We start from the raw sequence: 22,421 nt of genomic DNA, 5'->3' as shown, positions 1-22,421 counted from the left end.
TAAAACAAGTCAAAAAATATTGTATACAAAGTGAATTTAAAGTAACCCCAACAATTCTACTGGCTCTCAGGATAAATCTGCCAGTTACTAGAACAATTATAATATAATTCTTACTAATTAACAGTATTTAAACATACATTTATTGTACAATATTGAGAATATCAAATACAACCCAAATAAAGTTGCACAGATATTCCTAAACAGTGGCTAATCACCCCACATCTATACTGACTAACAGTAGAAATCTGCCAGTTAGCAGAACAATTTTGGGAACTGGCTTCCAGTGAACCTTTCTACAAACAACAAGAACAAAATAATGCAACTCTTTTAGTCAGATTCACAGTTGTGGGTATGGAGTTACCAAGTGCATTGATTGTACAAGCTAGTGTGACAAGTGGGCCTCTTTCTGCTGAGGTAGCTGCACCAGCTTGCCTGTCACCACGTCTTGCCACAACCCTGTCGGGAGTTTGAACAGTTGTGATCCCAGTTTCATCCATGTTCCATATGTTTTGTGACTGAAACTTGTGTTTGTCCAAAACCTGGCTTAAATTGTTAAAAAAATTGTAAACATTTGTTTCATTAAAACTGGTTGCCCTCGAAAGGCTTGTGGCTTGAGGACGTCTTATTGAGAGAGTTGGGTGCCGTTTTAAAAAACCCATTAAACCAGTCAACACCAGCCATACAGGCCTCATTCCACTGTGAGGGAAAGTTGCACGTATAGTGAGAGGCGAGTTGAAAATGCAAGCCTACGAACCTGAAATAAAATGTTATAAAATGTAAATAGTTTTTATTATCTTTCACTTTTTGCCGATATTACCCTAACCCTCTCACCCTCTTACTCTCTTTATACATTTCTGTTAATTTCTCTTACCTCTTTAGGACTTAACCCATAATCTAAGTCTGCTGCCCTTTGTAAATACTGTTTTAGACTCCTCTCTTGGTCTTCTGAGAAGACTCTTCTGATGGTCCAGTACCCTGCATGTGGTAACTTATCTGATCCCTCACTTGCAAGCTTCTCTCTTTCCTTATGGAATCGAAATAAGGTGGTATGACAGATGGAAAAGTCCTTGGCGACTGCCCTGACTGTCCTGCCCTCATTCCTAATTACGTTTGAAGCTTGTTCCAAAATTTCGAGGGGAACCCCTCTGTTAGTAACTCTCTTCCTCACTCTTGGCATACTGGAAAAAACAGATTATTTCTATTTTTAGATCCATAAACTACAGTTAAGCTGTATAGCAGAATACTTTGGACTTAAACTGAAAAAAATGTGCTGATTCTGAACTAAAAATGTTAAAAAGTAATGATATGTAGTCTATTTCAAGTTGTTGCAACCGTCCCTGACCTGCCAGCCATGACAGAACACCATGTGCTAGCTATTCAAAGAGTCAGGGAAACATGCTAACAATACTTTTTAAAAGTCAACACCACAATGATTTGAACTAGATATGTTTTGATTAATTAAAATAAAAGCTATGGACAGTAAGTCAAAAAAACAACTTGCAAAAAAAATTACTTTCATACCTTCAAAACAGTTATTTTTCAATAAATGCAGCAGCAGATGATGAAACTGTATAGTTTCTCTCTGGTGGAGAGAGGGCCTAACTGAGCATGTGCAGTATGAGTATCATCACTCTAGCATGTTTCTAATTGGAGAAATAAGACTTGTTGCAACCGTCCCCAGTCTCCCCTACGTGTTCGAACAACATTTCGTTCAAAAGTGTGGGGGCAGAACAGCTCGGTTGAGGGGTCGATGCCTTCTTTTGGCTCAAGACCAATTTCAACCCAACCCGTGCTGACGCCTAAGCCCGATTGTTTTTAGTACAATGAACCTGAAACTATGGGGTCTGAATATGCTCGATTTGTGGTCCAGCAGTAATTAATGTCATTTAAGCGTCAACAGCGTGCTGTTAGCATCAGTTGGCAGGCTGGGTGTCCGAGTGTTATCATACAGGACAGGCGCAGGCTGGGGATAGACGTCAAACCCCTTAGCATGTAACGAGGCCTGTCCCTCAGTGGCTTTTGAATCGGGGTATGGGGAGCTAGACCATTATTGAATAATCGAACATACACTCTCCCTCTCTCTCCATGGATTTAACAGATTTATGAACTGATATGACGTTAGAGACGAGTGTCTGATTTAAGGAGCTGTCTGGAGCTGAATGATGCTGCTACTTTATTACTGGTAAAGCGTGATAGACCACCGACCCGGTCGTTATCATCGCTTGCTGTGCATTTTTCAGTCTACCATAGTTTTCATCTGCATCCTTCACACTGCTTTATGATCATTTTTGGACATACATCATTCTTAACTGATCATAATGCATAATCGTGATGCCCGGGCTGGCCGGAGCTAGCACACTACCCTTGAACCCAGATCATCTATAGTCACGAAATCATTAGGGTGAATGAAGACGCAACACAGCAAGGGATGGTGCAAAACACGGCACATGGCGTTCACTCAACAATAAATTGTGCTCCAAAACAAAGTGCGGCCCGAAGGAGAAGTGTCTGTAGGTTGCTAATTTGGGGCATTCCAACAGATGGCGCATCACAAACATTTCTGTAATAAAATGCATTGCATTTGTCATTCCAAAAGACGGCGCACCACAAACATCAACACTTCTTTTATGACTCCCATACCAAATGGCGTATAACAGAGTCATACCCACTGCGAACGTTTAGGCCAAGGTCAACGTTGATTTTATATATTTCAAGCCGTCAAAGTGGAGTAGCGCAGCTAGTAAATAAATCATCCCATAAAACACAGTGAGTATGTGGAAGTTAAAAATCAAACAAATAATAATAAATAATCTATTAGAAACAAACCAGAATCCTCTGCCCAGTGCCCGCACATTATCATCGCGTCACCCTCACCCAGATGCAGGGTATACCCAGCGTGGCGGAGACCCCGTTGTTTGCGGTTCTCCGCCTCCTGCCCCTTCCACCATCCCTTGCCAACCTCTGGGATCCGCTGAGCCCGGCTTCACCTTCCCCGCGCCGCGCCGTCCATTGGATCTCTTCGAGCCCCGTCTCGACTTCCGTCCTGGCCACTATCCCTCAGCGTTTTCCGGAACACACCGAACCCGTCTTCGTCAACCGTATCGGGATCCCGAGGAGCCCCCGCTCCTGAACTAAACAGCAGGAGTGACCAGCAGCAGATAGAACATTACTTGTACTGCACTGTTAAGTTTTCCTGGTCAGTGTCACGCACGCACAAGACGGTGACACGTGACAGTAGCGTGCGCTGACAGGACTGTGTGTCGGTTGTACGGACCAATGCCGTGCCTTGTATTGTAAGTTACTGAGGTGCGTTCACACACTGCATAGCACGCGGGGCTGAGGGGCAGTATGGACCCCAAATAACACTGTGGCGTTGAGGCTTGACCACGGGGGGCGGGGGGGGGGCAGTGCCCCCCCCCCCCTTGTCCCCTGCGAAATGATCTGTCTGTCCAATGAAAACTCTGGAGAGGAATAACATTTGATTTTCAAAACTAAGTTGCTTTCCAATCGGCCCGTTTGAATTTGTGGCGTATCCGTCAGTGTCTCCTCCACTAGACAGGCACCGTGCAGCTCACAGTTCACTTCGCAGCACATTTTGAACTTGTTGACCACATTCTATAATTAAAACAGCGTATACGTTCCATTCTTCTTTTATTTTCTGGTTGGTAACACCAAAGGCTATGCATAGGTGGCTTATTAAAAAGCAGACATCTTCAACCTCTGTCCCTCCGCAAGCTGCTGGCTCCACGGTTGAACCCAGCACCGCTGCTACCAACACGGAGCACAGCGCACCCACGTCAGGAACTGAAACTCCAAAAGATGTAGATAAGACTACAGAATCCTCCAGCTCTGCGCCCGTGTCAGGTACTCCAAACCTCTGCCTTCAACAAAATATACAGTCCGGTCTGCCTGACTTAAATATGGATAGCCCATCCCAGCCCGTTTTAATTAATTATCCCAAGCGCGCATTCGGAAAGACACTCAGATGTTTTAGTGCAAGCTGGTATCAGTCTCGACCATGGCTTGAATGTTATGTTGTCCGTGATGGCAGCTTTTGCTTTGCCTGACGCAAATTTAGTGTTTCCAATTCAGACCGCGAGGACATATTCACCAAACACGGCTACACTAGTTGGAAAAAAGCTCTAGAAAAAGACGGTGGCAGCTTCCACAAACACGTGTCTAGTATCCATGTCTGCGTCACAGCACTCATCATTGGTGTGTCTTCAGCTGCATGCGAAAGCTCTTTCTCTGCTTTGAACCGCATTCTCACTCCACTCTGCTGAACAATGCTGCATTCAAGGAAGAGAAATTTAGTCATTCTGGCACATGAAAAAAACATCTCAGAAAATCTAGACATGAATGAATTTATTTCAGAATTTGCCAAGAGTAACCGCAGACTGGTCCTGTAGATAATATTCAGGTTAAACACTGGAAACTGATGTCCTATATCCTCCCATGACTACAATAAGCCACGTTTCTGTTCTTGCTCTCATATGTTGTATACATTTGACTTTATTGATATTTACCTTGTAGATGTAGTTCTATATTTGTTCACAAAAAATAATAATACAAGTTCCATTGCCTCTGTTAATTTTATTGAACAATAGGTTATGATTTATGCCACAATGTTTGCTTTTATATGTTATATAAAACTGTGTTGTTATTATTATTTGACCCCCCCTATAAAAATGGGGATGGATGGATATTTTTTGCCCCCCCCAGACAAGCCAAATGCCCACCCACACATGATGTTCTGGTCACACCTCTGCTGTGGCGCGTATCGTTAACACCCGTTTTTTTTAGGGGCTGATAGGACTGAGCCGCTGTTTTGCTGCGGCTTCTGGGACTCCTAAGTAAGATAAGGGATCACAGCAAAATTAAAAAAATACATATACTGTAAATAGCTAAACACCTAATAAAATATATAACCTGAAACAAATAAGATAAATATAAACCATAAAATACCAAAGATAGTGGTGTATTACCAATCTACAGTAATAAATCCAGCGTTGTATAACAGTATTATAATATATGAAATAATATAATACATACATACTGTATGATGACCAGTAACTTCAGATAAAGTGTCTGTGATTCCACACCGTTTGTTAAGCTATGAGCCTCCTTCGGCGTTCCTGTTAAATCGCAGAGAATTAAGCTCCTATCTTTTAGTTTTTTTGTTATTTGCGGGTGTTTAAACTTTTGGCTTTTACTTTATTCTGTCTTAGCTGGGGACATTAGTGCAGTTATTTCTTTGCCCCTTTGCATTGGTGGTTGTTTGTTTTATACACTTTATATCGTTGTGTTTTATGGACCCTCTTGTTTGCAGTGTTATTTTAATATTTTAATTTGTAAAATTCACAGACCAGTTGGGAGCTGCGCTGTGTTTATTCAGAATAAGCGGTATTGTAATTACATTAAACACCCATTGAGGCAGTTTTACATTTTCTGGGTCTCTTTTTAATTGTGCCTAAATCAAGGACGGTTATTACAAAAACTTTTGAGCCTCTAGCGCTGTTTTTGACGCCTGCTTACCCACTTCCATTGTGGGCCACTGCCTCCTCCAAGTAAGTTATCCCACCCACAATGTCTCCGGTCTGCAGCAATACCCTTCTCATCTCCTTCCCTGCATTCTGGAGCAGTGAGTGACGTAATAAAAGGCCAAAGAGCACACACCTGTCATGTGGCACATGTCCTCGTCGCATGTCCCGTGTAGGTGGTGCAGATACGAAGGCCACAGATTGTGTTTGTTTTACAAGCTGTTTCGATCTTTAAGCCAAGGCGCTCAAACTACTTCATTGTATTTTCTGCTGAACTTGAACCAGACATGAAACAAAACAAAAAACAAACTTATCAGAACTTTGAAAGACTGAAAAATCCACCTGGGATTTCTGCTTTGATAAGTCGGTTATCACTGCTGGTTTTGGCGCTCAGATGATGTTTCTAAAACCGAACATTATGAAATTCTCAGTGATTTGCGGTGGATTTAGAAATTATTCAGACCCCTTCACGTTTTACACTCTTTATGGTGTTGTAGTTTTAATTTCAAATGGATAAATTTGCCCATCCGTCTACACTCAGTAACCCATAATGACAAAGTGAAGACGTGTTTTCAGAAAGGTCTGCAAATTTATTAAAAATCAAAAACCATATAAGTACTCCAGCTCTTTGCTGTGGCACTCCAAATTGTCGTCCGGTGCATTGTGTTTGCTTTATCATCCTGAAGATGAGTTCAGAACTTGATTGGAGTCTGCCTGTTGGACATCATTTAGAAAGACACACGTATACTCGTGTATATAAGGACCCGCCATGTCACGACAAAAACCACGTCATGAAGTCCAAGAAACTCTCTGTAGACTTCAGTGATCAAATTGTACTGAGGCATAAATCAGGGTGAGAAGATAAAACCATTTTTAAAGATCTGAGTGTTCCCAGGAGTTCTCACAGTGGCCTCAATAGATTGTGACATGGAAGACGTTTGGAGCACCAGAAGTTTTCATAGAGGTGGCCTTCTGCTCAAACTGAGTAAACTAAGCAAGAAGAGTCTTGGTCAGGGAGGACTGGGACACTTCCTAGAGTTGATCAGGGAGGTGACCAAGAACACAATAGTCACTCTAACAGAGCTTTAAAAGTCCTCTGCTGAGATGGAAGAACCTGTTGAAAAGGATGACCATCTCAGCAGCAACTCCATCCATCCAGGGCATACAACAGCCCATTTGAGTTTGCCAAACGTCATTTATTTTAAAGGACTCTGAGACACTCTTAAAAGTAAAGGCCCCAGAGTGGTTCTTCAGAGTGATGCCATAGGGCAGGAGTAGACAACGTCGGCCCTGGATGGCCACAGTGGCTGCCCAGTTTCTTCATGAGAACTCAGTTATTGCTGATGAAGCACTTATTGCTCAAGTGACATTTTGTTGCTTCATTTTGGTGGTCTTGCTTGTTAAGATTCCCCACCCTTAATTGCTTGTTTCAGTCTTAAACAGCTGCATTCACTGTTTGTTCACTGTTCGCTGGTTTGCACCCAAATGACTTCTATAAAGTAAAAGTCTGTTATATTACATTCTAGATCTTCTTATACCTTTGAGCTGAGCCACCACCCTTGACATTTCTGTGCATATAACAACTGTCCATTCTGGTTGTTTTACAGGACATCTGTAGATTTCTTAGTCATCTCTTAGTCATCTTTCAGAACATTTTGTTGTTCACTTGACCTTTATCTGGTTTCCTGGTGTGCCTGCAAAGGTTTCTGACATTTATTAACCCTTTATGCTATTTTTTTAAGGTGAATGCTATGATACCCTAAAATTATTCTTCCACATGGTGTATGAACAAACATAAAAATACAGTAACAGAATTGTTAAGTTCGCCGACGATACCACGGTAGTAGGGCTCATCTCTGAGGGGGATGAGTCCGCCTACAGGGATGAGGTAGAGCGGCTGACAACATGGTGTAGGAATAACAACTTGCTCCTCAACACAGCCAAGACCAAGGAGCTCATCGTGGACTTCAGGAAGAAGGCAGACAACATCCAGCCACTCATCATCAATGGGGGGGGGGCTGTGTGGAGAGGGTCACAGACTTCCGCTTCTTGGGAGTCACCATCAGGGAGGACCTGACCTGGGGAACCTGACCTGAGAAGGCCCAAAAGAGACTCTACTTCCTGAGGGTTCTCAGGAAGAATAACATCCCTGAGAAACTGCTGGCGTCCTTGCACAGTAGACAGCATCCTGGTCTACTGTCTCTGTGTGTGGTTCTCCAGCTGCACAATAGCACAGAGGAAAGAGCTCCACAGGGTCATTAAGGTCACCCAGCGGATAGTCGGCTGTCCTGTCTCCTCACTAGAAGAACTACATAGTTCCCGTTGTCTCAGGAACATCAAGAAAATTCTTCAGGATCCATCACATCCAGGACATGTACTGTTTGAACGCCTGCCTTCGGGCAGACGTTTCAGATCCATAAAGACTAAAACAAATAGACTGAGAAACAGTTTCTATCCTTCAGCCATCACCATGCTGAATGCTGCTAAGTGGTCAATCTGAGGTAGTGCACCTTCATGGTTACAATACAAGTGTAATATGACATATGTATGAATGGAAAACAGCGTTCTGCTGTTACAGACTATTTTGGTACTTATTTTATTCCCTTCTCCTCTATATATTATTTATTTTAGTTTTAACTTGAGTGATTGTGTTATCTTTTATTTTGTATTTTTGCACTGGAAAATTGCACCTTAATTTCGTTGTACAATGTTACATCGCTATTCAATGACAATAAAGATTCTGATTCTGAATTGGTTTTAAAGCCTAAAGCAAACAAAGCAAGTCTAAAATCCCAAAGTACACTACTTGAAGATGCAGGGGTCCAAATCCTTGCAGAAGCAGAAAACGAATGAGAACAAAATCTTCAGAGTGATTGTGGCTTTGGCTTACAGTACCTTTAAAAAGTATTCACCCGCTTAGAAGTTCTCACATTTTATTGTTATACATCATTGAATCAAAATGGATTTCATTTGGCTTTTTTAAAACTGATCAAGAGAGAAAGACTCTTTAAGATCAAATGAAAAGAGGTCTTGCAAACGTCTTGCAAATCTTAAACATCAAGTAACCGATTGCCTAAGTATTCAGTATTTAGTACAGTGGTTCTCAAACTGTGGGACAGGCCCCCCTAGGGGGGCGTGAAGTAACAAAAAGGGGGGGCGCGAAGATGTGAAAAAAAGAAAACAAGAATCGAAAATATGAAAAATACATCTATTGAAACCAAAACAAATTAACTTAAACTACATTCTGATACTAGAAAAGTAAATATAGCGTTAGATAAATGTCGATAAAAGTTAAGTAGGTATAATAAAATATGCATCTATGATATATCATTAATTAAAAAAGAACAAATTGGTATTAGTGGGCTCCTTTCAAAAAACCGTTAGAGGGGTGCGATTAAAACTGTTATGAAAACTCGGGTCGCAAATACTTAAAGGTTTAGAAACGCTGATTTAGTAGATATACCTTTGCCAGCCATGAGTCTGCATGCTCAGGTCTCTCTTTACCAGCTCTGTACATCTGGACTCCCATTTTCCACCATCTGCTCAAAGCACCGTGATGTTCCAACAGTGATGGATTAAAAGCCAGAAGTCTGCATGACCATCATCATCAAGTCCTTCCATGAGAACCCTAAATACAAAGAGGACTATTTCATTTATGTTAGGTAGAATGCCCAGAGGGGACTGGGTGGTCTCGTGGCCTGGAACCCTTGTAGATTTTATTTTTTTCTCCAGCCATCTGGAGTTTTTTTTTTTTTTTTTTCTGTCCCCCCAGGCCATCGGACCTTACTCTTTTTTTTATGTTAACTAATGTTGTCTTATTTTAATTTCTTATTTTGTCTTTTATTTTTCTTTTCTTCATTATGTAAAGCACTTTGAACTACTTTTTGTATGAAAATGTGCTATATAAATAAATGTTGTTGTTCTTCTTCTTCTTTGTAAGACTGCTCAAGCTCTATCAGGCTCCATGTTGATCGTGAGTGAACGGCCCCGTTCCAGTTCAGCCATTGGATTTTGATCGGGACTCTGACTCGGACACTTCAGGACATTCACATTGTTGCTTTGAAGCCACTGCTGTGTAGCTTTAGCTTTATGCTTGGGGTTGTTGTGTTTCTAGAAAACAAATCTTGTCCCAAGATGCATCTTATTTTGCTGCATTCATGTTACCCTCATAATTTTTACAGAGCCTGCTGCAGAGAAGCATTCCCACAGCCTGATGCTGCCACCACCATGCTTTCCACAGGGTGGATGGTGTGTTTTTGATAATGTCTGATAGCCGAAAAGCTCAATTTTGGTCTCATCAGACCACTGAACTTTCTTCCAGCTGACTTCACAGACTCAAATGTGCTTTCTGGGTGTTTTTTCTCGTTGCCAATGTACCATAAAGCTGTAGGTGGTGAAGCAACCGGGCGACAGTTGTTGTCTGCACAGTGCTAAACAGTAAAATCACTTTTATCCATGTTGCCCTTTCCAATATTTAATTCCATATGTTCCTGCATTGCCATGGAGCCAAGTGTGTCACTCCATCTTCATCGATAACTGTCCAGTTCAAGCTACTAACAGATTCTTAAGATGACACCAATGGTTGTGGTCAACCAATCCGCACAAATGATCACCTAAGCCCCACCCACGATAATTCCTGGTTGAAAGGAAAGTACAATACATACCTTGGAGTAGGAGCTAAAAAAGGTTCCAGGAACTAGAAATGGCCCAAGTCTCTGTTGTAAGTTCCCAAGTTTCTACAACGTCCCTCAGCTTAGATGAAATGTAAAAAAGATCTCAGATGTGTAGAAGCAGGCAGGCACGGGCTCTCTCAGCCCCAAAGAAGACACTCGGAGTCTCAGGACAGGCAACAGAATTGAAATTTAATGCACAACATACAGACCCAATTCCAAAAAGGACTGAGCACACAACTAAAAGCAACTCTTACATTTATGATGATTCTTATCCCACGTGTCATTATTCATCCTCATCTGACTCCTCAATATTTCACTGTTCAAATTCTACCCCTAATTAATTTCACCATTACCTCTTGGCTGGGTGAGTGCCAAACTCTTTGCTATCCATCATGTCTGTCTGACAGCCCCTACTTGCACACCCCTTCTCTCTCAGCACTCCGACAATTATTTATAACCTAATATTTTACATTTCCCTTCTAGACAAGGGGCCCATCTCATCTCAGCCCTCCTGCACCTCTAATCTTTAACTTGTGAGATAATGGTGGTCTTTGGCTTATACAGGGCAATAAAAAATATATACAGGGGGGTCCTCGGGTTACAACGTCTCGACATACGACGGTTCGAGTTTACAACGCTCACTCCCATAAAAACTAAAAAAAAATTGAGACCTGAGTGTTTCGGATTACGCCGTTAGCATCGTACTTACAGACTACATGGGCAAACTCGTTTTGTTGCGCGCAGCAGAAGAATACGCAGTAACGCAGCGTATGAGTGAGGGAGTTGGCAAAAAGGTTTGGTTGCGCGCAGAGGAAATGTTCCGTTTGTGTTGCTTTGTTTGGCGACTTTTTGGCCCTTCAGATGGTAGTGCTTCGAAGAAGAGGAAAGCCATCACGATGGAAGTGAAGTTAGACATTGTAAAGAGATCAGAAGGAATAAAGGTAATTTTTTTACACTCATTTTTTCTGTTACTACAGTACAGTGTACAGTACGGTATATTTATGTCCTTTTCCTTTAGTGGCTTACTTGTGTTTTTATGTTCTAGATTATAATTTTGCAAATGTGTTAGGATAGGTAAGTGACTTAGGCTAGGGTGTGTTTTGACTTACACCAAAATTCGGGTTACATCACTGCTGTAGGAACGGAACTGTGTCGTAACCTGAGGACCCCCTGTAAGCATGAGCCTTTTAACTCCTATTTCTCACATCTTAATAACTAATACAATATTGTGTCTACTTTTCTCATGTGCTTATAATACTTTTCTAATACATAGAAACTACCAATTTCAAGAATACATTTTTCTGAGCCTTTCACAGGTTCTGAAAGGATCTCCGACTCCTCCACAAACCCATTATATATCTCCAAAAATGAATTTATTATAGCAGACAACAGATTACAAAGTTGTTTATTATCTACCAGCAATATATTATCTTCAGATGTGAGACTTTTATGGTGTGAAAGTGAAGAAGATAGAACCCCCAGGGTGATTGTTAATAAACAATTTCCATAACCAAGAGATAAACGTGCTGATGAATCACATTTAACCACTGTTCCTGGATCTCCTCCATCCGTGCACTGACCTGGTTGAGAGAATTATGGTCAATATGGTGTTCTGAGAAGAGGTTTAGGGCCTGACTGTGGTCCTTGGCGATGGCCCAGTCTGGGATGTTTAAATGCTCCTGCAGAGATCTGCCACGAAATGAAATTTCTCTCATTAAGGGGCTGAAAAAGACATTTTCAAGCTCCTTGTTGTCAGTTGTGGTTTCAGCCACTTCCAGGAGGTTCCTCATCTCATAAACAAGGGCCCGACTTTTCCACTTGCCATCTGAACACTTCTTTTGCAGGTCATTTAGCATTATGTGAAGCAGCATGGTTTTGAGGTGGTACGAAGTCAGCACAGAGGAGAGCTGAGAAGAAGAGTTCATGCCAGCGTCGAGATCTCTTAGTGCTTTGAGGATCTTCAAACATTTTGTGTGTTGAGTTGAGCCTAAAAACTCACCAAGGAGGCCAATCAGCTTCATCTCATAGAGGGAATATGACAGACGCCACAGTGAAGGTGAATCTGCTTTTAAAGACTTGGTTATGAGGTACATATTGCTGTTGTCTACTTTAACTGCAGGAATTACATCTACCAGGATGGATTCTTCTGGTAATTCGATTACCAGGCATATTCCGGCGCTCATCTCGTTCAGTTTGACTTGTTCGATTTGTAAACATTTCTGACCTGCTTTCTCACAGATTTTTGCCTTATGTGCATTGATGTAATTTAGACCTTTTTGTACGGCACCTTTAAACCAGTCCTTGATCTTGTTAGCCTGTAGATACTGACAAATCACAAATTTCTCCATGAATTGCTTGGTTGAATCATTAAAGACATTCTGCTGAACCTCAATCTTCCCAAACCCGTACTGATCTTTAGGACAGTTTGATTGCAGGTGGCACATTTGAAATTGTGGTGATATCCCATGAGGCAGCTCAATAGGAAACATGAAATCAAACTCATCTGCCTGGAGAACCTTCAGCTGCTCCTCTATACTTCCACTCTTTAAAGGAGCATTTCCCACAAACTTTGGTTGATGTGATTTTTGATTGCTTTTCATGAATTTAAACAGTTCACCAACAATGGGCTCCACAATCTGCTGGGCCTGCTTCATTTCTGAAGTGGTCACTGTTACAAAGGCGTCATAAAAATGATTGAGGATGAGCACCTCCACGTCTATTCTGGTTTCGATCTGATGCTCAGAGATTTTCTCTGATATGCCTCCATCTATGTCTTTTATGTAACTGATCATGCGAACTTTACTGTGGGAGCAGAGAGCGTCTATCATTAGGTCTAGTTTGGCTTTGTCATTTTGGTGTCTGTTGTAATAAGAAGCCTGTGTGTTCCTTGAAGATTGAGCTGTGGTGTTCTGATTGAGCCCTACCACCCCTGTCTCCAGCTGGGCATTTCGAGCGGTTAGCCAGCTGTTCCTATCTAATATTTGAAGTACAGACCTGGAGAGTCGGAATATGAGGGCCCTCTCGTTCTGAAGTTCATGCTTCAAGGTTTCAATGGTCTCCTCTACCATATCATTGGATTCCTTCAAGTCTTGCAGTTCAGACACCAGTTGTGACTTTTCATTTTCACACATTTTCAGAAGACAATGTAAATGAAGCTCAGATTTCTTCATGTCTTGCAATTCTGAAGTCACCTGTGATTTTTCATTTTCAGAGATGTGCAGACGGACCAGTAGCAGGATTACCGCCAGACACTGAAGAACCAGAAGTATTTCTAACACCATTCTGCATGAAACTTCAATCCCTCAGTCCGATATCAGCTCAGATTGTCACTTGGAAGACGTCTGCTGACAAAATGGCAACTACAAAGGAATTCCATTACGACAGGAATTTAAGATTCACATTTCTGAAGAAGCCACAAAGATTCTCCATTCCAGCGGATTTCAAGTCCTTTGATGCAACGAAACTTCTGAATGATCACCTCTGCAGGCTCTCCCTCTTCTGTCTCTCTCTCACGGTCTTTATAAACCTTCAGTAGGCACTGCAAACCAAAAAATTATTTTTAATATTTCTCCCCGTGTCTGCGTGGGTTTCCTCCGGGCGCTCCGGTTTCCTCCCACAGTCCAAAGACATGCAGGTTAGGTGGATTGGCGATTCTAAATTGGCCCTAGTGTGTGCTTGGTGTGTGGGTGTGTTTGTGTGTGTCCTGCGGTGGGTTGGCACCCTGCCCGGGACTGGTTCCTGCCTTGTGCCCTGTGTTGGCTGGGATTGGCTCCAGCAGACCCCCGTGACCCTGTGTTCGGATTCAGCGGGTTGGAAAATGGATGGATGGAAGATGGATGGCACACAACTTCAGGAGACATGATCCGAGTCCCAGCTTGATCACCGCTTGGCGTTTGCATGTTCTCTTGTTGCCTTTTCTGGCGACTCCAGTTTTTGTTCCACATCTCATGGTTAGTCACAAACTCTAAATTGTCCCATATAATCTGAGAGTGGAGATGTGGGTGTGTGTGGTAGGCCACCTGTAGCATTTTTACTGCCCGAGATGAAACTGTTAGTGGTACTCCAAACCTAACATATATATCTCTATTTTTGTAAAATCCAATGTCTGTCTGTCTATATGTTTGTCCATTTTTCACAAGAGAACTACTTAACGGATTTTTTCTATAATTTGGTTGAACATTCCGGTTGATTTTGCGACTTCTCTCATCGTGCTAAGTATCATAGTTCACTTGTGGCACCGATTTATTCACACAAATCCGAGAGACAGGCTGCGGGTAGATTGGAAGAGGAGGCAGGACGTCAGGAGTAGGGAGCTGGGCAGGGTCCTCCTCACTCTCACATGCCAGCCTCTGTTCGAGTCGCTCTACCTCTCGCCACGTGTTGGAGTGGACCTTGCCTCCGCATAGATAGTGATAACTGTTTGTTCAGCAGACATTATCATCTAGAGATTGTTAAAGGGTAACGTTTGACGTTTTTGAGAGAGAGATCAGAGCTACGTGTGTTTTAGAGGGTAGCTGCTCATCAGCAGAGATATCACGGCCACGTGCTCTTCTCCCCACACGGAGGACGCTGTCTGGTCAGAGCTGAACACGATCAGATACAGTGCCAATGTTTGACGTGGGAGTGTATCTACCTTCCGCTTGGCTACAGATGCCTTACCAACGTTTTACATTTTTAGCAAAGAGATCACAGCTACATTCTCACACCTGATAGCAAAATCAAAAATATTGTGTATCAAGAGGCCCTTGGATAGGAAAGCTATCAATATAAATTCTTCTCAATACAAGTTCTTACATTTTTTAAAAAATTTTTTAGTTGATTTTTAAAGTTTGTCCTGTTTCACTACTACGCGTAAAATGTTACTGTTAATGTGTGAAATTAGGCATTGTATAGAATGCTTAGGAAATCTATAAAATGCCAAAAATAGGACATCAAAGCATGAAACGATTAAAATTTCAAACATTCCTAGGCATTCTATGCAATGCCAAAAGGCACACTGGCAAGTCTTCTTGTATATAAACGTCTACGCGTGGAAGTGTGTGTGTCTGTCTGTCCGGCCCGGAAGTGCGAGGCTACAGCATGAAGCTGAAAGAGCCGGCGAGGCGGCCCCAAGTTAACGAGTCGAAAAGGAGATAGAAGTACGAGGCTACAGCATGAAGCTGAAAGAAAGCGACTCCGTCACCAAAGTGAAACCGTCAAGTAAAGACAAACGAGAGAGAAACTCGCTTAGCTGCTGAGAGACAAGGGGGGCGAGAACATCTGCAAAACGAAACTGCCGACTCTGCATTTCAATTTTTTTTTCTGACGATTTCAATAATTTCTAGGAGCCCGGGCTTTTTACAGCACAGGCTTACACAGCTAGTTCTTTATAATGCCTACATATTATATACAATGCCTAGGGAAAATATATAAGTAACACAGACATTTCATGCATTCTGTAGAATACCTGCTTTTCACACGTTGCCAGTAACGTATATACTGTGTATATATAGACACACACGTGTAATAAATTGTAAAAGATTATCATGTACCAACTACAAATTCCAGTTCTGCATGAATACAGCGAGATTGTGCACTCCAAGGGCACACGAAGGAGAACTCAATCATCATACAGGAAATTCAGGTCAAGTAACAAACAGAACATAACAAGCTGGGTGTCCCTTTATCTGTAAACTGCTAAGTGACGGTACTGTGCCTGCCATCTTCATACTGTTGCAGTCCACCTCCAGGCAGGAACATGTGAGTGTGGAACCACGATGGCTGAAGTCGTCTCATCGTTTGAAATAATTTGTTGTGTGCTAGGATGGACGACGGCCTTCTCTGGCCAAAATAAAATCCAAGCAGTAATTTCCACTGTTCTTAAAGTTTGTCACATCCTGGGGTACAAGGTGACCAGTGTTTTGCTGTTTTATTCTTTACTGTTTTTGCTCAGTTTTTATTCATCCATCCATCCATTTTCTAACCCGCTGAATCCGAACACAGGGTCACGGGGGTCTGCCGGAGCCAATCCCAGCCAACACAGGGCACAAGGCAGGAACTAATCCCGGGCAGGGTGCCAGTCCACCGCAGGACACACACAAACACACCAAGCACACACACGGGCCAATTTAGAATCGCCAATCCAGCTAACCTGCATGTCTTTGGACTGTGGGAGGAAACCCACGCAGACACGGGGAGAACATGCAAACTCCACGCAGGGAGGAGCCGGGAAGCGAACCCAGGTCTCCTAACTGTGAGGCAGCAGCGCTACTCACTGCGCCACCGTGCCGCCTCAGTTTTTATTTCTTTATTTATTTTGTAACCAGCCTGCCCAGTTCTGGGTCACTGGGGAGTCGGTGTGTCTATCCTGACAGCATTGGCTGCAAGGCCCATCAAAGGGCACACTCTCTCCCAAATCCCCGCCAAGTTGGAGTCGCCAGTTAGCCAAACAGACACATCTCTGCAATGTGATGTGGGGGAAAACTGGAGTATCCAGGAAACCCTCAGATAAACAGAAGACGATCGTGCTAACTCCACACACAGCAAAATCATAAATATTACAAGTGTACACGTGGAAAGTCATTCTGGCCCGCTAATCACCCCCAGTCTCACTGTCACCACTTCACCACCTAACAGCTCATGTGTGGTGAGTGTTCGGGTGCAAAAATGGCTGCCATTCCATCATCCAGGTGGTGCTGCACATTAGTGGTAGTTAAAGTGGCTCCACACTCACTAAAGAGTTTTGAGTAGCAAGAAGAACACTATATAAATATAAAGAACTATTATTATTAACCCATACAGTAAATCTACTCAAAGTGTTTATTAGCACAGGTGAGTTTACTGTAGCGTAGCGATCAGACTGGGACTCAAAACCGGGAGTGTGAGACCGCAGGGCTAACCGCTGTGCCACTTTTATATTTTCAATTATGGAAAAATAAAGGAAGAGGAGATTGTCATAAAAATATGGCGATACTCACCATAGAGGGCATCTAGATGGTGTAACCTAAGTCAGGGAGGTTGTTCACGCTGCGTTTCTTTCAGAGCTCATCGTCAAGTGTAAAAAGGTCAAGCAAACCATTCATTTTAGGTGTCAGTCTGCCAGTACCACAGCACTTACATTACTGATCGTGTGACACCATCATGACATTTGCAGCACAAATGTCACCACTCCTGGCTCTTGTATGCCTCACATGCCTGCAGGTAAAGTGCCCTCGTCTATACTGTCACTCGTTAGCTAATCTAGGGCTGACTGAGTTTTTTTTTTATGAACAATCAGTTTCGCTTTCCTGAGACTTTCTTGGGCGTTGGTTTTGTTTTCCTTTGAATTCTGTATCAGATATTTTAAAATTCAGGCCACCCTCCTGCACGTCATTTGCACTTCTCAGCTAGAGTGATGGCCTTGTTTTTAACAGGTTTGAAAGTCACGCCATGCGTTCTAAAGTTTGATAAAGACTGCGAGAAAAGGCTGTTGACGTCAGGCCTAAAACAAAGAGAGAGTACAGTCGGCAAAAATTCCAGCAGGTTTTTAAAGGATGTTTTGACCATGGATACGGTTCTGGGAGTATTTTGAAGATGCTTACGTCAGTTTTAACCTAGTTTGCTATAAGTAGCGTTAATGACATCTTTATTTTTTCATCCTAAATTATCTATCTGTTCTCCCCTAAATGTTCTGATCATACTCTTTTTCCTTTGCAAACATTTAAGCTGATCTCAGATTCTGATGCAAGGCAGTAGCCCACCCTGGATGAGACACTCAAACTGAGTAAGCTTACACTCCCCCATTATATTAAAGGATTAGTTTAGTATTTTTCAATTCCAAGTTATTTCTTCACAATCATGGTTTATATTCATTTGCCTCATCCAATTGTGTTTTAAAGTGTGGTGTTTTTATATACATTTTAAAAATACCTGGGGCCTCATGCATAACGCCATGCGTAGAATTCACACTAAAACATGGCGTATGAACAAAAGTGGAAATGTTTGTACACACAAAAAAATCCAGGTGCATAAATCTGTGCGTTCGCCAGCTTCCACGTTCTTCCGCTCCAAAAATATGGGTCAGCGTGAAAAGTAACGCATGTGCATGTGCCTGCTGCCACTCCTCACACTCCTCCCAGAATTACGCCTCTTTGAATATGCAAATCAATATGAATAGCCCTTAAGCTCAGCGTTCTGGGAAAAGACAATGGCAAAAGCACGGGGGGGAAATAGAAGAATTCCAGCGAATACCAAGTGGAGGCAAAGGAAAAATGTACTATTTGTTGGTTTAAACAGTGATATAAACAACAAAAGGAAGTTGATCGAGTGACAGAGTGTCAGAGAAACTCGAAAGCTCAAGTTCACAAAGTCGCACAGTGCCTGAAATAAAAAAGAAGTTGTCAGATATCAAAGTCGCCGTGAAAAGGTGAGTCGTAGCCCACCGTCTGAGTGTCATATGAAAGCTTATTAGGGTACAGAGAAAAGAAAAAAAAGGCACACAGTGGGGGAAAAAATGTCAACTTTAATCTCGAAATTTCCACTTTAATCTCGTAGTTTATTTTGTCATTAAAGTAGAACATCATAAACTTCATCTTAAAGTTGTTTAATTTACTAGTTTCTCAAATCCCATCGTAACTAAAGTAACACATTAAATGCTTTGTATTGTATTTGATCTTCTATGTGGGTGAATCACTACGTGCTTCTTAAATGGGCTTTCTTTTCCTCTGACAGGACACAGAATCCAATACATTCATGATATTACAGTTCAATCAGCTCAAGGCATCAATTGGCAACAAGAACTGCAAGTTGCGAGCTTGAGCGTAGTCTAGTTTTTGTTGCTAAGTTCATTTTTTCAGTTACATTTTTCTGTTGTTTTGTTGTAAAACATGATTACAGTGGATTATGGGGCCAGCCCTCTCTGGCGTGTGCGCCTCTCTTGCGCGTGCATTTGTGTATGTGTCTCTCGTGTGTGCATGTGTGTGTGTGTCTCTCTCATGCGTGTGTGTGTGTTTCTCTCTTGTGCGTGTGTGTCTCTCTTTCTCTCGTGTGTGTGTGTCTCTCTCTCTCTCTCTCTCTCACTGCACAGGGAATGCACAGGGAGAGACTGAACACGTACGGAAATTATCGGCGCGCACAAACCGAAAGGGAAACTGGCTTGTTCGTATACACCAAGTATGTAGTCGTGAACAGAAGCAAAAGTTTGGCGAACTTTTTGGTCATAACCCGATTTGTATGTGTTCAGAGACGTTTGTGAACCGAGGTTCCACTATATTAGGTTCATAATGTGTAAAATTATAACATAGTTTGACGTTTAATAGGCTTTTTCTTAACACCTCCCATTATCCGACATTTTCGCTTATCTGACGTTCTGCCGGCCCGTTTATGTCGGATAAGCGAGACTCTACTGTATTTAAATGAAGTTAAAGTTTTATCTGTATAATATAATAAACATATTTTTCTGCATTTCATCTTAAAAATGATACTGTCATCATATGTAAATACACGCTAAAGTGTCTCAGGTTGTACAATATTATAACTTTATCGCAAGTTTACAGTGAGGTAATTGTACTTATAAGTACAAACAGTTCCACAAGGAGCACTTGATGGACTGATTGAGTGCGTTTATAGTTCTTGGGATGAAACTGTTTTTGAACCGCGAGGTCCGTACAGGAAAGGCTCTGAAGCATTTTCTGTATGGGGGCAGTTCAAATAACTCATGGCTGAGGCAGCGTGTGCTTGATGCTGTATACCGATAATTCTCTTTCTGATCAACCGCTGCTGTGATTCCCCACTCAGATACAGTGATATAAATACTTAGTGCTGCAGTGAGAGTAATATGGAAAAAGATAATCCACTGTGGCAACACCTAATGGAAGCAGCTGAAAGAAGAAGAAGAAGAAGGTGCAGTGAGAGTAACAACGCTAAAGCAGCTATGGTATTTGGAATAGTTTGACCATTCCATGGACCATTATATTGTTACAGGTTAACTACAATCAGATGCTTTAAACTAATAAACAATATGCAGTTAATTTCAGTGTATATGATAAAACTGCGCCAGGGATGTGGATATAAAAAAGAAAGGGAAACCACGCAGGAACAGTAGCACTGCTTTGACGCTGAGTGCCACCAGTTTGCAAAACCGAGCGGAGAACTTGTGTACGCCAGGGTTTGAGCTGGCATGAAAATATGTGTGGCTTTACGCCAAGTTTATGTTTTATACATCGCGATTTGAGTGTGGAAACGGGAGTACGCAACATTTTTGTGCATACACACCGTTTATACATGAGGCCCCTGGTCTGTTCTTGCAGTTTGCAATGAAGCTGGAATGTACGAGGGTCTAAGCATGAAAAAAGGCTTAAAGTTACCAGATATGCCCATTTTCAAGCCAAGAATGTTATCTGATATTAATTTTCATCTTGAGATTGCATAAAAATTGTAAAATAGTGTATCAGCAATTGCTTTATAAAGGAAAAAATCGGGAGTGGTCTCCCCCTAGACTTTCTATGTTCTCAGATATGGGGATAGATATTTGAGGAGTAAACCGCAAGACAATTAATATATTTTTTATATTATATACATTAAAGAACCACCAACAATAAATCAAATCCAATCAACAATATATTGAACAATTATTATAATGCAGCTGCATGAATAAAAGGTAAAGTACCACTTCCGGTTAGCAGAAATAGCCCAAAAGTTGATAGAAATCTACATTTTGTACTTAATACTTGTATGCAAAATTTGGTTGACCTAAGGGAAAGTGTACTCAAGTTATCGTATTTACACACACACAGACATAATTCCAAAAATGGTATTTTCAGACTCAGGGAGGTCTAAAACATTGACATTTATCAAAATATCGAAATGGAATTTTTGGATGATTACAATACGTTTCCTATACTTCGTATACATGAAAATAATAAAAAAGTAAGTAAACTATTTGTGAGATCTGACTGTTTTAGAAAACCAGTTCTGCAACTGATCTTTCTGATTTTTTCTCCCTTTGTGGCCCATCACAGGTACAATGGACACATACATACTCGCTCAAGCACAAACACACCCATGCTACCTGGGAATCGCCATTTCAAATTATCTTCATGGCTTTGTATATTTGTTAGAGAGAGCATCACACTAAGTCTGGGAGAACAAGGACAACAACCAGGCCCAAGGTTCAAACCCCTGTTGTCAGATCCATGAAGTGGCACCAGTAACATTTGTTCTGTCATACTGCCCTACAATACGTAAACGCGACTCATCTTTACACCATTCAGCTTGCCAGTAAGCGAATTTTCCACTGTCAACTTTCTACTTTTCGGCCCTCTTCTCTTGCAGCTGCAGTGAAATGACTCACCTTAATTATATTTGGAAGTGCGGGTGGCTTTGTGAATGGGCGATCGGGAACAAGTCTTCTTTTCCTCTTTGGCTACACATAGTTGCCCATGGAGAAATGAGCGCTACAAACTCGCTGGTCCAATTTCAGTTGTCTATGTGTCCACTCTTAAATGCTCTGATCCTACTTTTTTTTTATTTATAGATTCAAGCTGATCTAAGCATCTGATGCAAGGCAGTAGCCCACCCTGGATGATCCGTGACATGTGTTCTAAACTTTGATAAAGAATGAGAGAAAAGGCTATTGACGTCAGCCTTAAAACAACCCTTCCAGTGTTCAATTCCGCGTATGATGTTGCGTATAATTTAAAGCACCTTGTGATGAGGATGGCAATTCATTTCCATTCTTTTGCTAGGCATTTCTTTGGCATCCTTACTTAAATCTTCCAGAACCAACAAATGCTTCTTTGCTCTCTAATGGAGTTTCATTTTGTTGTATTAAATCTGACGTCTCAAATGCATCAGCCAAATGAAAGACAAAAGAACAAATTACCAGCCTTAAATATTTCAATGATTTCAGTTGTCACACATGTGTGCATGGGAAACTGTTAAAGGGCCTAAATAATAGTAATTCTACGCCAGACCAGGGGGCGGCAGAGTGTGCTGACTGTCTCAGTCTCTTGCAGACCATTCCCGGGAAATCCCGCTTGGTTCTGATGCCAACGATGATGACACTTTTGGTGATGAAGGCGTCACTCCTGGTTCCAGCGCCAACGATGACGTCCCTCCTGGGCATAAAGATGTCAATTCTGGTTCTGGCGCCAACAATGGTGTCACTTCCGGTCACAATGACATCACTTCCGGTTCAGGTGCCAGTGATGTAATTTCCCCTACTCTTGCTTAAAAATTGCCATTTTGTCTC

General features: G+C 41.9%; 2 protein-coding genes across 2 annotated transcripts in view; both read right to left on the bottom strand.

Annotated features, from left to right (window-relative positions):
* Positions 1-11,222: 11,222 nt before the first annotated feature.
* LOC114665026 (inositol 1,4,5-trisphosphate receptor-interacting protein-like) overlaps positions 11,223-22,421 on the bottom strand; it is a 34,068-nt gene continuing 22,869 nt past the window's right edge. The window contains exon 2 of the mRNA XM_028819383.2: positions 11,223-13,751. Coding sequence (XP_028675216.2) covers positions 11,704-13,494 — 1,791 coding nt within the window. The 5' untranslated portion in view covers positions 13,495-13,751 and the 3' untranslated portion in view covers positions 11,223-11,703. The remainder of the gene's footprint in view (positions 13,752-22,421) is intronic.
* Positions 20,815-22,421, bottom strand: part of dgke (diacylglycerol kinase, epsilon) — a 521,693-nt gene continuing 520,086 nt past the window's right edge. Inside the window, 1 exon segment of the mRNA XM_028819192.2 lies at positions 20,815-20,920. The gene's annotated coding sequence lies outside the window, so the exon portion shown is untranslated.

This window comes from Erpetoichthys calabaricus, chromosome 14, assembly GCF_900747795.2.
Source record: "Erpetoichthys calabaricus chromosome 14, fErpCal1.3, whole genome shotgun sequence".
NCBI lineage: Eukaryota > Metazoa > Chordata > Cladistia > Polypteriformes > Polypteridae > Erpetoichthys > Erpetoichthys calabaricus.
Note: the sequence above shows the minus strand (reverse complement) of the source record. Positions and strands in the feature narration are given on the sequence as shown.